Consider the following 15,313-nt stretch of genomic DNA (forward strand, 5'->3'; position numbering starts at 1 on the left):
TGTGGATGCTCCGGAGCATTCACACAATGAGAAAAAAAACAAAAACCTTTGTCAAAAACAAAAATAACCTGACAAAGTTGTGTCTGAAAATGTGTCTTTTTTTTGACCGCCAACAAAAAAATCAGTGAAAACAGGCGGTAGAGTGCTAAAATGTGCGACCAAGGACAAAACAAGCAATCAATCTAGCAATGATGTACACGCACCTCTCTGTCCAGACCGGCAGCAACTGTAACTATGTCTCCGGTCTCACTGTTGATGGTGAACATGTTGGGGATGGGGCTGTGGGGGGTCTGTGAGAGGATGCGGTAGCGAACCATGCCGTTTGCTGTGGTGGAGTCGTCCGAGTCGCTGGCTGTCACTTGCATAACTGATGAGCCTAGGGGGGCAAAACAAGTCCAAGTGTTAAACGGGTAAAAAGGGCACAACAAGAAAAACCAAAGCATATGAGCGTTTGTTAAAATACAAAGAACATTTAACACTTTTCGGTACTTTTTGATACTTTTCTAAATAAAGGGGACCACAACATTTTTTATCTGTGGCTTTGTTTTAACAAAGCATCTTACAGTACATTAAAAATATGTTTCTTATTGCAAGTTTGTCCTTAAATAAAATAGTGAACATACGAGACAACTTGTCTTTTATTAGTAAGTAAACAAACAAAGGCTCCTAATTTAGCTGCTGCCATATGCAGTAACATATTGTGTCATTTTCCATTCTAATATTTTGTCAAAATTATTAAGGATAAGCGGAAGAAAATGAATTATTAATCTACTTGTTCATTTACTGTTAATATCTGCTTACTTTCTCTTTTAACATGTTCTATCTACACTTCTGTTAAAATGTAATAATCACTTATTCTTCTGTTGTTTGGATGCTTTACATTAGTTTTGGATGATACCACAAATTTGGGTGTCAATCCGATACCAAGTCGTCATATTCAAAGTCCTCATGTGTCCAGGGACATATTTCTTGAGTTTGCAAACATAATATCCTTTTTTTTTTAAATGAAAGAAGATGTTGTGATGCCAAAAAATATCGACGTAATCATAGTAGTATCGACAAGATCAGTGGTCCCCAACCTTTTTGTAGCTGCGGACCGGTCAACGCTTGAAAATTTGTCCCGCGGACCGGGGGGTGGTATTTTTTATTTTTTATTTATTTATTTATTTATTTTTATAAAGAAATACAATCATGTGTGCTTACGGACTGTATCCTTGCAGATTGTATTGATCTATATTGATATATAATGTAGATATTGTGTTTTTTATGTTGATTTAATACATTTTTATTTTTATTTTTCTATTTTTTTAATTATTGATCTATATTGATATATAATGTAGATATTGTGTTTTTTATGTTGATTTAAAAAAAACATTTTTAAAAATTTTTTTTATTTATTTTTTTATTTCTTGTGCGGCCCGGTGGTTGGGGACCACTGGACTAGATACACACCTGTGCTTGGTATCATTACAGTGGACGTTAGGTGTAGATCCACCAATGGAGTTTGTTACACTTTGACGCCGGTGAGCTACGGTGTGTAGTGAAGCATGTTTAGCTATTCCTCGTCCTGCAGGGATGATACTTGTAAGAAACGTACTTTATTTGTCGCCATGGAGGCGAGGATTAGTGATTTAGAAGTAGCTAAAACACTGCCGATTGCGGATGGACGATACCAAGTAGTTACAGGATCATACATTGCTCATATTCAAAGTCCTCATGTCTCCAGGGACATATTTCTTGAGTTTATAAACATAATATAAATTTTGACCGGTACTTTTTAGATGCGGTATAGTACCGAATATGATTAATTAGTATCGCAGTACTATACCAATACCGGTATACCGTACAACCCTACTGAGCAGGTTTGCTGATTAATGCTGGCATTAATGCATTTTGGCATAATATCAGAGGGGAGCAAATTCATTTACAACCCCTGAAACAAGTCAATCAGACTTCACAAATTGCTCTGACATAGCGTGTTATCTCGCAGCAACTTTTAGAGCGGGAGCTATTACAGAGAAGAGCACCAAAACAAACCTTGTTATATAAGCCCTTATTTCAAGCTGTGGTTCCCCCCCCGCCTCTGTTTATAGTCAAGCTCAGAGAACAAAGTTTCCACCTTTTTCGGGGTCCATTTAGTAATGAGCAGAACCGAGTCTTGTGCCATTTCTATCATCCATTATTTCAGCCTTCAGCAACATAGTGAATGCCAATAATGCTCCAGTGCTCTTTACCTATTTTATTTGCCAATAACAGATGAACACTGTCATTTAACGCTGATAAGGTGTGCATGTGCTGTGTGTTTAGAGCAGACCTGGGCAAATTAAGGCTCGGGGGCCACATGCGGCACGTTAAGATTTTCAATCCGGCCCGCCGGACATTCCCCCCAAATTTTTTTTAGATCTTTACGATCGAAACTGTAGCTGTCCTTATGGTGTGCAGTGATGGCTTCTCACAGAATGAGATAACTTCTGAAAATTACTGGCTCAGAATGGCCAGTAAGAACCCCTTGCAGCACTAACTCTTCTGGGACGCTACAATATACACCCCCCGCTACCCCCTACCCCCCCACCTCAACCCCGCCCCCCCAAACCCCGCCCACTTCAACCTCCTCATGCTCTCTCAATGAGAGCATGACCCAAATTCCAAGCTGCTGTTTTGAGGCATGTTTAAAAAAATAATGCACTTTGTGACTTCAATAATAAATATGGCAGTGCCATGTTGGCATTTTTTTTCCATAACTTGAGTTGATTTATTTTGGAAAACCTTGTTACATTGTTTAATGCATCCAGCGGGGCATCACAACAAAATTAGGCATAATAATGTGTTCATTACACAACTGTATATATCGGTATCGGTTGGTATCGGAATCGATAATTAAGAGTTGGACTATATCGGAATATTGGATATGGGCAAAAAAGCCATTATCGGACATCTCTAAAAAAAATACAAAAATGTTCTTCATCTTTTTCCATTTTCACACATCTCTGAAAGAGGTCCAGGGAGCCACTAGGGCGGCGCTAAAGAGATGAAGGGGGAAAAAAGATTCATATTGTAACGTTCTGATTGTGATGTTCAGAGTTCCGATGTTTGTGAATGCATTCCCCGTTTGTACGATCGATAGAGAACGGGACCTTGCCCAGGGTGCCGTTAAAGGCCTACTGAAATTATTTTTTTTTATTTAAACGAGAATAGCAGATCCATTCTATGTGTCATACTTGATCATTTTGCGATATTGCCATATTTTTGCTGAAAGGATTTAGTATAGAACAACGTCGATAAAGTTCGCAACTTTTGGTCTCTGATGAAAAAAACCCTTGCCCCTACCGGAAGTAGCGTGACGTTGTCAGTTGTTCACGCCCTCATATTTTCCTATTGTTTTCAACGCAGCTAGAGCTATTCGGACCATTACCCCATTAATTTGAGCGAGGATGAAAGATTCGTGGACGAGGAACGTTAGAGTGACGGACTAGAATGCAGTGAAATACATATTTTTTTTCGCTCTGACCGTAACTTAGGTACAAGCTGACTCATTGGATTCCACACTCTCTCCTTTTTCTTCTGTGGATCACGGATTTGTATTTTAAACCACCTCGGATACTATATCCTCTTGAAAATGAGAGTCGAGAACGCGAAATGGACATTCAGTGCCTTTTATCTCCACGACAATACATCGGCGAAACGCTTTAGCTACGAGCTAACGTGATAGCATCATGCTTTAACTGCATATAGAAACAAAAAAAATAAACCCCTGACTGGAAGGATAGATAGAAAATCAACAATACTATTAAACCGTGAACATGTAACTACACGGTTAATGCTTTCCAGGCTGGCGAAGGTTAACAATGCTGTGCTAACGACGCCATTGAAGCCTACTTAGCAACCGGACCTCACAGAGCTATGCTAAAAACATTAGCTCTCCACCTACGCCAGCCAGCCTTCATCTGCTCATCAACACCCGTGCTCACCTGCGTTCCAGCGATCGACGGAAGCACGAAGGACTTCACCCGATGCGTTTGGCGGCCCGGAGACGTAGGAAGTCAAGGTGAGGATAGCCGGCTAGCGCGTCTGCTCTCCAACAAAGTCCTCCTGGTTGTGTTGCTGTAGTCCGCTGCTAATACACCGATCCCACCTACAACTTTCTTCTTTGCAGCCTTCATTTTTCATTAAACAAATTGCAAAAGATGTCCAGAATACTGTGGAATTATGAAATGAAAACAGAGCTTTTTGTATAGGATTCTACGGGGTACCATAACTTCCGTTTAACTGACTATGTCACGCGCATACGTCATCATACCGCAACGTTTCAGCCGGATATTTCCCGGGAGATTTAAAATGTCACTTTATAAGTTAACCCGGCCGTATTGGCATGTGTTGCAATGTTAACATTTCATCATTGATATATAAACTATCAGACTGCGTGGTCGGTAGTTGTGGGTTTCAGTAGGCCTTTAAATCTACAACCACTACTGGTTGAAGCTATTATCTGTATGCATGTGCGAATGCTCCGGGCGTGGCTACCGGGAGCGTATTGCCGCCACAGCCTTCCTAAGGGGAAATATTGATCAACATGTGTTGACAGCCGGGCCGTCGGGTGCAACCATGCAATTAGAAACACTTTGTGCAGGAACAAGGAGAGATTACCGAGTCTCTACGGCAGGGTTCGGTGAAAATGTCACTTTGCATCAGGCAGCCATTTGCAGGCTGTTGCGGCTGCTGAGAGAACACGACTCGCCTGCCGGTGGGGGACAGCGGAGGAAAGATAGGTCGGACGCTCTCGCAGGCTTGAGTGACATGACGGTGTAAGCAAGGCAAAGATAGCGTTTCACTGTGGAGAATAAAGTGGTCATCATTTCTAGAAACGGCAAATGTGAAGAGACATTTTCAGTAAACTGGTTACAGTCCAGCGGAAACTGTTTAGTGCCTTAAAAAATATATATATTTCAGTATTAAAGTGAAGTGAATTATATTTATATAGCACTTTTCTCTAGTGACTCATTGTGAAACCCAATATCTAAGTTACATTTAAACCAGTGTGGGCGGCACTGGGAGCAGGTGGGTAAAGTGTCTTGCCCAAGGACACAACGGAAGTGACTAGGTTGGCAGGAGCAGGGATCGAACCTGGAACCCTCAAGTTGCTGGCATGGCCAGTCTACCAACCGAGCTATACCGCCCCGGTATATAACAGAGCTATACCGCTCCAGTGTAATTAAAGTATTAGTCATACTTTAATTACACATTTTAGTGAATTACAACTTATATTTGTAAAGGTACACACTAGTGTTGTCCCGATACCAATATGTTGGTACCGGTACTAAAATTATTTCGATAGTTTTTGGTACTTTGCGATACTTTTCTAAAGTTTCCTCAGTTCCCAAACATTTACTGAGTGTTGTTAAAAGGAAAGGCCATGTAACACAGTGGTAAAAATGCCCCCTGTGCCAACTTTTTTGCAATGTGTTGCTGCCATTAAATTCTAAGTTAATGATTATTTGCAACAACAAAGAAATACGTTTCTCAGTTCGAACATTAAATATCTTGTATTTGCAGTTTATTAAATTGAATATAAGTTGAAAAGGATTTGCAAATCATTGTATTCTGTTTTTTATTTACGAATTACACAACGTGCCAAATTCACTGGTTTTGGGTTTTGTATTTGAATTTTAGTAAACCACTGTCATGATCCGTGGTCCAGATCATGTTTTTGTTATGTTCTGTTAGTTTTAGACTCCATTAGTTGCGACCCCCCCATCATGACAGAGGGGTTGCAGCTTTCTGCGAAGTTTGTTTTCCCGGGATGCAAACGAACTTTTCCGGACAATGGTAGCAGGTAGGAACATATTTATTAATCTAACTACAAAATAACAGGCAAAAACTCTCTTAACTGTGGCATGAAATAAACAAGATTTACGTAGAGGGTTGCGTGACAATAGCGTGAAGCAAACAACTAGCATAAACTATAGCATAGCAAGAAACAAACAACTAACATAATTATGGCATGGAACAACTATGAGACTGTGGCATGAAACAACTAACATGAACTATGGCATAGAACAACATGAAACTGTGACATGAAACCAATAACTAGCATAACTATAGAATCAGACCTGAAACGAGCAGGTGCGTGTCCCGAACACCAGAGGCAAGTGAAACTAATAAGTCGCCATGGTAACTAAAACAAACAAGGGTGCACAAAAACAGAAACTATGGAGTCTAAAACTAACAGAACATAACAAAAACATGATCCGGACCACGGATCATGACAACCACAGTCTTAGTAGATCACCCGCAACACACCCACTAATTGTAGTCACAATTGTTTTACTTTGCGCATGCTTTTTATTGAACTTTTTAGTTGGATTTTAGTAGATCAGGTCCAAAGGATAATGGGTTATGGGTTATACTTGTATAGCGCTTTTCTACCTTCAAGGTACTCAGAGCGCTTTGACACATATTATTATTATTATTAGCCTTTATTTAACCAGGTAAAATCCCATTGAGATCAAAGAGGTCTTTTCCAAGGGAGACCTGGCCAAGAGGGCAGCAGCAAGGTTACATTAAAAACAGTAAACAAATACATAAAACATCACATTTACGACATTAAAACTTGCTCACATAACACATGTGCATACAGACAAGGTAGACTGCAGTCCTTTCGCAGAAGCTTTAAACTCATTCAACGTAACAAGGGTTTGAAGTTTAATATTCGATTGTAGGTTATTCCAAGCCTTCGCTGCTGAAAACCTAAATGCTTTCTTGCCCAGTTCAGTTCTTACTTTGGGGACGACAAATTGCAGAACATTCATTGAACGAAGATTGTGACTTCCTTGTTTCTTTGTTAAAAGACAAGACAGATAAGATGGAGTGATACCCAGAATGGTTTTGTAGATGAAAACATACCAATGATTGAGGCGTCGAGCACATAAAGATGTCCAGTTAACCATTGAGTATAATACGCAATGGTGAGTAAGGGGAGCGCAGTTGGTGATAAATCTCAGTGCACCGTGGTACACACTATCCAGCTTGTGGAGACAACCAGCAGTAGCATCTATTTCCACATTCACCCATTCACACACACATTCACACACTGATGGCGGGAGTTGCCATGCAAGGCCCTAGCCACGACCCATCAGGAGCAAGGGTGAAGTGTCTTGCTCAAGGACACAACGGACGTGACGAGGTTGGTAGAAGGTGGGGATCGAACCGGGAACCCTCAGGTTGCTGGCACGACCACTCGCCGTCTGTATACTAAATCACTCAGTTCTAGTGAAAATAACTTGAAATGCATTAGCATAGCAAGATATCTTCATAATAATAACTTTAAGAGACTTGTTTTGGATGTGATGAGGTGGCGACTTGTCCAGGGTGTAACCCCGCCTTCCGCCCGAATGCAGCTGAGATAGGCTCCAGCCCCCCCCCCCCCCCCCGCGACCCCAAAAGGGACAAGCGGTAGAAAATGGATGGATGGATGGACTTGGAGGTACTTGATGGCCCCCCCGAAATAAACCCAATGCAATTTCAAGCGGATACCACGCAAAAAGGTGTTGTGATTGGGGATCGTGTTCGATCGTACAGGTTTCAGAGCTAGAAATTCCTTGCAATTAGAATGTGGATACATTTTTGATCCAAAATTTCATGTTCAACATGCCTGTCAAAGTCAAAGTAAGTTAGCAGGTACAGGTACCCCCGTAATTGTCTCTGGTCGGCACAATCATTCTTGTGACAGCCTCTATGGGCAGGATAATTGTGGCCATGAATTCCATTTCAAACCTCATTAAGTTTCAAACCCCTGGTTTGTGGCATCCAGAAAGGAGAAGGAGGTGGTCAATGGGACACTGGGAAGGAAAGACAATAAGGCCTAGTGCTTAAAAAGTATTACCAGCCCCTTCACATTTTGGCTCGACTACCTTTCATGGTAATAACGAGGATTCATGATAGGCCAAACTCATATTCAAAGATGACCGCCCAACACGGAAGGGTTAATCTCTGCTTCCGTTTAATTCCTCTTTAATTTGAACGCTAATACCAAATCCTAATTGCTTTTTCACCAAAATCATTAGAGCTCAACATTTTACCGGTGGCAGATTCAAGCATTGTTGGCTGTGAGCTATATCCGCTGGTTAAACAAAGTCTGCCAAAGTCAACATCTGCCTCTCAATTAGAGGGAATATTGGAAAAAAAGAGGAAGAAGAGGAAGATGGCTGGAAAGCTACAAGTAGAATATATGGCGATTATAAATACTGGGAGGAGAAAATCGCAAATATAATTACTCTATACACCAGTGGTTCTTAACCTGGGTTCCATCGAACCCTAGTCGGTCTCAGGGGTTCGGCGAAGGTCAAGACACACCCCGACTCATCGTGCAAATAAAAACTTCTCCCTATCGCCGTGTGATGGATACCCCCAAACAATGTTCCCTTTAATTTTCCATCTGATTTGCAGGTGTGTAAATGTTAGAATAATTGTGTATAAGTTATCACACAACCCTAATGCTTAAAGACCGTTGCTATAGTTATTATCAATTGCGCTGAAGTTGTACTTTTCTATCCGTGCAAAGGCACAACTTGTAATCTTGCTTTGCAACTTGTCTCGTGTCAGCAGTTTGTTTCCAGACCCTGCCTGCTGACAGCCAAAGACAGACATCGAGTACCTCAACGCAGACAAATCAGAGACAGGGCGAAATCACGAGTGTCAGCACATTTCCATTCTGAATAATCACGTATTGTGTCTACTGGGGCTGCTTGCATTACCCCTCCCTTCAGAAGCAGCCTCAGTGATGTTAACTAGGGACCTCCCGAATAAATAGAGGAGCATGTGGGACTGTACCTTAGAGCGTAGGGGGAAACTGTAACTGAGTGTACAGCCCAATACGTCTCTCCTCATGAGTAAAATTCAACTCTGTCTCTGCTTGATTCCTTCCTGTTGCCTTGTGTAACAGATAGTTTGGTGTTTGAACCTGACATTAATTTGCTGTGAGTTCATGCACTGTGTTGGTTTTGTTCTTTGAAGAATGGTGATGTTCATGCACGGTTCATTTTGTGCACCAGTAAAAAAACATAACTTTGTCTTGAATTAAAAATAAATATATATAATAATATTTTTCACTAAAGAAGGGTTCGGTGAATGCGCATATGAAACTGGTGGGGTTCGGTACCTCCAACAAGGTTAAGAACCACTGCTCTACACGCAGTGTGATTTATCAAGAATAAAACTCAACTGGGGGCGCTATTTTGTGTCTTCATTCAGCACGTCTGAAAAGTATCTTTAAACTGACACAGTTTCACACGATTGTGAGAAACGTATGCTTGTCAACATATATGGAATGTCAAAAATAAAAATATTTTGTCTAATCACCAATATAATTTTATATTTAAACATCTGCTGGATGATTTCAAACAATTTCATTTTTGCGTTTTTTTTGTCGGCTGTTTTCATTAATGATATTCGTTAATTTATATGAAACGGGGGTGTACAAACTACGGCCCGCCGGCGTCTTGAAATTGGCCCATGAAACGGCACAACTTCCGACGAAAGGGACTCTGTTATTAGTTGTATTTATCAAAGTAACATAGCACAACATTTACTTATATGACCCAATCCAAAGAACCTTCCCTCAACCTTTGTGGATAGTATAAAAAACGTCCAATCAACATAAAAACAATCTAAATTACACCCATTTAAAATCCATTGGAAGGGATATATATATATATATATATATATATGTATATATATATATATACACTACAGACCAAAAGTTGGATACACCTTCTCATTCAATGCATTTTCTTTATTTTCATGACTATTTACATAGTAAATTGTCACTGAAGGCATCACAACTATGAATGAACACATGTGGAGTTATGTACTTAACAAAATAACTGAAAATATGTTTTGTATTCTAGTTTCTTCAAAATAGCCACCCTTTGCTCTGATTACTTTTTTTGCACAGTCTTGGTATCCTCTCGATGAGCTTTAAAAGGGTAGTCGCCTGAAATGGTTCTCACTTCACAGGTGTGCTTGAAACTCATCGAGAGAATGCCAAGAGTTTGCAAAGCAGTAATCAGAGCAAAGGGTGGCTATTTTGAAAAAACTAGAATATAAAACATGTTTTCAGTTATTTCACCTTTTTTTTTGTTAAGTACATAACTCCACATGAGTTCATTCATAGTTTTGATGCCTTCAGTGACAATCTACAATAGTCATGAAAATAAAGAAAACCCATTGAATGAGAGGGTGTGTCCAAACTTTTGGCCTGTACTATATATATATATATATATATATATATATATATATATATATATATATATATATATATATATATATATATATATATATATATATATATATACACACACATATATTTATATATACTGTATATATAATCTGTATAAATCTCTCTCTCTCTCTCTCTCTCTCTCTCTCTCTCTCTCTCTCTCTCTCTCTCTCTCTCTCTCTCTCTCTCTCTCTCTCTCTCTCTCTCTCTCTCTCTCTCTCTCTCTCTCTCTCTCTCTCTCTCTCTCTCTCTCTCTCTCTCTCTCTCTCTCTCTCTCTCTCTCTCTCTCTATATATATATATATATATATATATATATATATGTATGTATGTATGTGTGGGAAAAAATCACAAGACTATTTCATCTCTACAGGCCTGTTTCATGAGGGGTTTCCTCAATCCTCAGGAGATCTCCTGAGGATTGAGGAAACCCCTCATGAAACAGGCCTGTAGAGATGAAATAGTCTTGTGATTTTTTCCCACACATACATATTACACTCTACCACGGTATCGAGCACTATTTTTTGGATAATCTAATTAAGACATATATATATATATATATATATATATATATATATATATGCAAATTGCTAATAAGTGGCATTAGGCCTGATGTATTGAATATGTATCAGTCAGTATCAGTTGGATACATACATCACCATAGCTGCATTCAGACAGAAAGTTGTTTGCGATTATTGTGTACGAGAGTTTTGGGAAAAAGTCTTAATATTCTTGTCATGTTTGCATCTGTTGTTCCAATTCCAATCAGTTCTCAAAGTGTGATGTGCAACAATTGATTACAAAACGACAGCCTCTTCCAACTGCATCAGAAAAGATGACACTGTGTGCGTCTATAATATTGTGCAACCACGGAATGTAGTCAAATGCCAAAATCTGAATACATATGAACTCGCAGATATCCTTGATTTTCAGGAACTAAATTGCCGAGGTTGAACACCTTAGATGACACTGTGTAAATAAACATGCAGAATTACAGAGCCTGAGAAGTAAAATAAGCAATATTGGAGGGTTTTTTTTTTTACTAACATCTGCGGGTGAACTATTGGGAGAAGCTGAAGCATATAATACGAAGCTGAAGCATATAATACAAATACATGAATAGAAATGTAACTTCACATTAAATGACAAAAAACACCCAGAGAGTCTCTACAATCCTTCAATGTAAAAAAAAAAAAATTAAGAGGACACTAAAGGAAATTAAAACAGGGCTGCCAAGTTTAAGAAAATGACAAGAGTGAGACTTTAGTATCATGATGCATTCTAAAAAAAAAAAGCCTTTTGTAACATTGATTTGGCCTGTTTTAACCTACATTTTTGGAGTTTGCCTTACATTCACAATCCTTACATAAAACAAGAACACAAATGTTTATCTTTTTTATGCATTTTAACTTGTAAATAAATGTCAGCAAAAGTCTGCTAACAATGGAGCTGATCGGAGTCATAACGTCATTGCGTCTGTTGCGCCCATAAGGCCCACTAAAAAACATCCAAAAAAACACCAACAGCACTCTATTTACATTTCGTTACCTGAATATTACTCAGGTATTATTACCATATTTTCCAAACCATAGGGCGCAAGGGATTATAAGGCGCATTACCGGTGAGCGGGTCTAGTCAGGTCTATTTTCATACAAAAGGCGCACCGGATTATAGGGCGCATTTAAGGGGTCATATTATATCTTTTTTTTCTAAATTGAATTGAATGGAATGGTGGTTCTTTGGTCAAAATGTAGCATAGATTATGTTTTACAGATCATCTTCTAGCCGCTTTCTGACACTCGCTTCAGGATGCGGCGTTTTGTGGGCGGTCTTATTTACTGTACGTGGCTCACCTTCAGCAGAGTCTTTTCCCCGTCATCTGTGTTGTAGTGGTGTAACGTGCAAGGACGGGAGTGGAAGAAGTGTCAAAAGATGGAGCTAACTGTTTTATTGACATTCAGACTTTACTTAAATCAATAACGGAGCAGCATCTCCTCATGCGTGACTCACTAGTGCAACACAGTGCCGGAAATGTGTCCCTAAAAAAACGTCCGACCGGAACTCTCAAATAACTAAAGTTCCTTGGGTGAATAATGTAAACTCACTACACCGGTATGTTTTAGCGCTTTCATGGCGAGTTTACTGACAGATATAAGTAAGAACTTTACACTACTTTATATCAGAAATGGCAACAGCGGAGGATGAATGTCCCATAACAAGAAGATAGAGAAAAAGAAGAGGCTTATTGACTTGGGCGGTATAGCTTGGTTGGTAGAGTGGCCGTGCCAGCAACTTGAGGGTTCAAGGTTGGATCCCCGCTTCCGCCATCCTAGTCACTGCCGTTGTGTCCTTGGGCAAGACACTTTACCCACCTGCTCCCAGTGCCACCCACACTGGTTTAAATGCAACTTAGATATTGGGTTTCACTATGTAAAAAGCGCTTTGAGTCACTAGAGAAAAGCGCTATATAAATATAATTAACTTCACTTCACTACGGTGTTGGCACAGACGACAAAGGTGGACGCGCACAGACTTTTGGACTTATGCAGATCCCAAATACAGATCAGCAGGTACCGGAGGGTAAGAAAAGTTTATTTTGCATAATATTGCAAAACAAAACACCAGATTATATGTCTTACCTTATACACACACCATAATAATACTCGTATGTTGAAGCACAGTACAATCCATCAAGCGGTGCGGCTTCATAGCTTACCAAAGTTGTACTAAAACATTTTGAGAGATTTTTGAGCGCCGTGTGTAGTGTTCTTTATTTTTAATGGAACATATAACATTTTGGTGTTGTTTACTTGAGTCATATTGCAGTCTACACATATCTCTTATCTCTTACTCATTACTTATTTTTGTAACCAAGCTAGCCTAAAAAAACCCTAAAATATGCTTAGTGAATAATGATGAATACTGCATCAAGAGTGTTGGACTACTAGGGGTGTAACAGTACACAAACATTTCGGTTAGGTACGTACCTCGGTTTAGAGGTCACGGTTCGGTTCATTTTCGGTACAGTAAGAAAACAACAAAATATACATTTTTGGGTTATTTATTTACCAAATTTGCAAAATCTTCCACCAAAAATATTTTTCTTAGTGGAATATTTTATGTGAAGTAATCGGAACCTTGGATAGGTCAATATTTCATAATAACATTGATTTTGATTCAATATTATGTTTTGAGCAATGACAAAAATGACAAAAAAACAGCTTTGTTTTATTAGTCAACATTGCAACTTTTTCTAAATTACATTTAACCTTTAAGCTTTTTCACTTTTGTTATGTTTTTTTATTTTTTTTATGGTATTTTTAGAATGTGCCGTGGGCCTTTAAAACATTAGCTGTGGGCCGCAAATGGCCTCCGGGGCATACTTTTGACACCCCTGCTATAGATAATAAAAAATGTAATCTGATAAATCTATGGATAAAAAGCAGAGCCTGGCGACGCATGCACGTTTATCATAACTCTCTCGCTCTCTCTGTCTCTGCCCCTCCCTCACGAATGCTGCTGCGCGCACAATTTGTTTTGTTTTTAACCCCTTCTTAACCCTGAACGTACATTGAAAATACATGCAACCCTAACTCAAAATGCCGGACATTTGAGGCATTTAAGAAACTCCGCCCTGACAGCTCCGCAAAAGAGGGCATGTCTGGTGAAAAGATGACGTATGGTCAGTCTATCGTAGCCTGTTAGCTGCTAGCATGCCGTGTGTTGTGCCTTGGTGTGCATTGTTTACACAAAGTGCGTTACGCTACTTAATATGTCCGTGTGGAAACTCGTTCGGTACACCTCCGAACCGAACCCCCCGTACTGAAACGGTTCAATACAAATACACGTACTGTTTAGGCTGACCATACGTCCTCTTTTCCCCGGACATGTCCTCTTTTGCGGGGGTGCCCGGGGTGTCCGGGCGGGGTTTCTTAAATGCCTCAAATGTCCGGCATTTTGAGTTAGGGTGCGTGTATTTCCAATATACGTCTTGGGCAGGGATCGGCAATCCCTAACAACTAAATTAAGGGCGTTACGTGATGGCACTGCATTTATTATCCTCTATTAATTGCACAAACAATGTGCCAGCCAGGCCCTATGTTGTATGAAGCTTTAACTTGCACACGTGGGAGACAGCAAGGCATACTTGGTCAACAGCCACATAGCTTACACTGACGGTGTCCGTATAAAACAACTTTAACACTGTTACGTTACAAATATGTGCCACACTGTGAACCCACACCAAAAAAGAATGACAAACACATTTCTGGAGAACATCTGCACCGTAACACAACATAAACACAACAGAACGAATACCCAGAATCCCATGCAGCCCTAACTCTCCCCAAATCAACCCCCCTCCACACCCCCCTCCGTGTGTCGGTTGAGGTGGGCGGGGTTTGTTGATAGCGGGGGTGTATAATGTAGACCGGAACAGTTAGGGCTGCATGGGATTCTGGGTATTCGTTCTGTTGTGTTTATGTTGTGTTACGGTGCGGATGTTCTCCAGAAATGTGTTTGTCATTCTTTTTTGGTGTGGGTTCACAGTGTGGCGCATATTTGTAACGTAACAGTGTTAAAGTTGTTTTATACGGTCACCGTCAGTGTAAACTGTGTGGCTGTTGACCAAGTATGCTTTGCTGTCATTATCATGAGAAAGCAGAAAATGCATTCAACATGTGGCTGAGCAGGTACGCTGTTTAAGCAGGCTGTAGAGGGCGTCAAAGGCAGTGCCATCGTGCCCAAATTTCGGGTGTCTCCCGGGAAAAGTGGGAGGATTGGCAACTATGACGCTGTTGAACGTCGTTCATGTAAATCTCGCGGGCCGCACTAACTTTAAACTGTCATATTGAGGTGCTGGCCGGGGCGCGTGTCTGAGACCCATGGTTTAAACATAGCACAACGCAAAAAAAAAGAAGCTTTGTATACAGTGTTATTTCATTTTAGATTTCAAAAGAGTTTTGAGGCTCCCATTGTTTTGTTTCATTAGTGAAACTCGTCAAAATGGCTCTTTGAGTGATAAAGGTTGCCGACCCTAGAC

General features: G+C 40.0%; 1 protein-coding gene across 4 annotated transcripts in view; it reads right to left on the bottom strand.

Annotated features, from left to right (window-relative positions):
• Positions 1 to 15,313, bottom strand: part of cdh4 (cadherin 4, type 1, R-cadherin (retinal)) — a 620,224-nt gene that overhangs the window by 110,464 nt on the left and 494,447 nt on the right. For all 4 annotated transcript variants that reach the window (XM_062046835.1, XM_062046825.1, XM_062046843.1 and 1 more), the window contains one exon: positions 204 to 376. In XM_062046835.1, coding sequence (XP_061902819.1) covers positions 204 to 376 — 173 coding nt within the window. The remainder of the gene's footprint in view (positions 1 to 203; positions 377 to 15,313) is intronic.

Source organism: Entelurus aequoreus, linkage group LG01, assembly GCF_033978785.1.
Source record: "Entelurus aequoreus isolate RoL-2023_Sb linkage group LG01, RoL_Eaeq_v1.1, whole genome shotgun sequence".
Lineage (NCBI taxonomy): Eukaryota > Metazoa > Chordata > Actinopteri > Syngnathiformes > Syngnathidae > Entelurus > Entelurus aequoreus.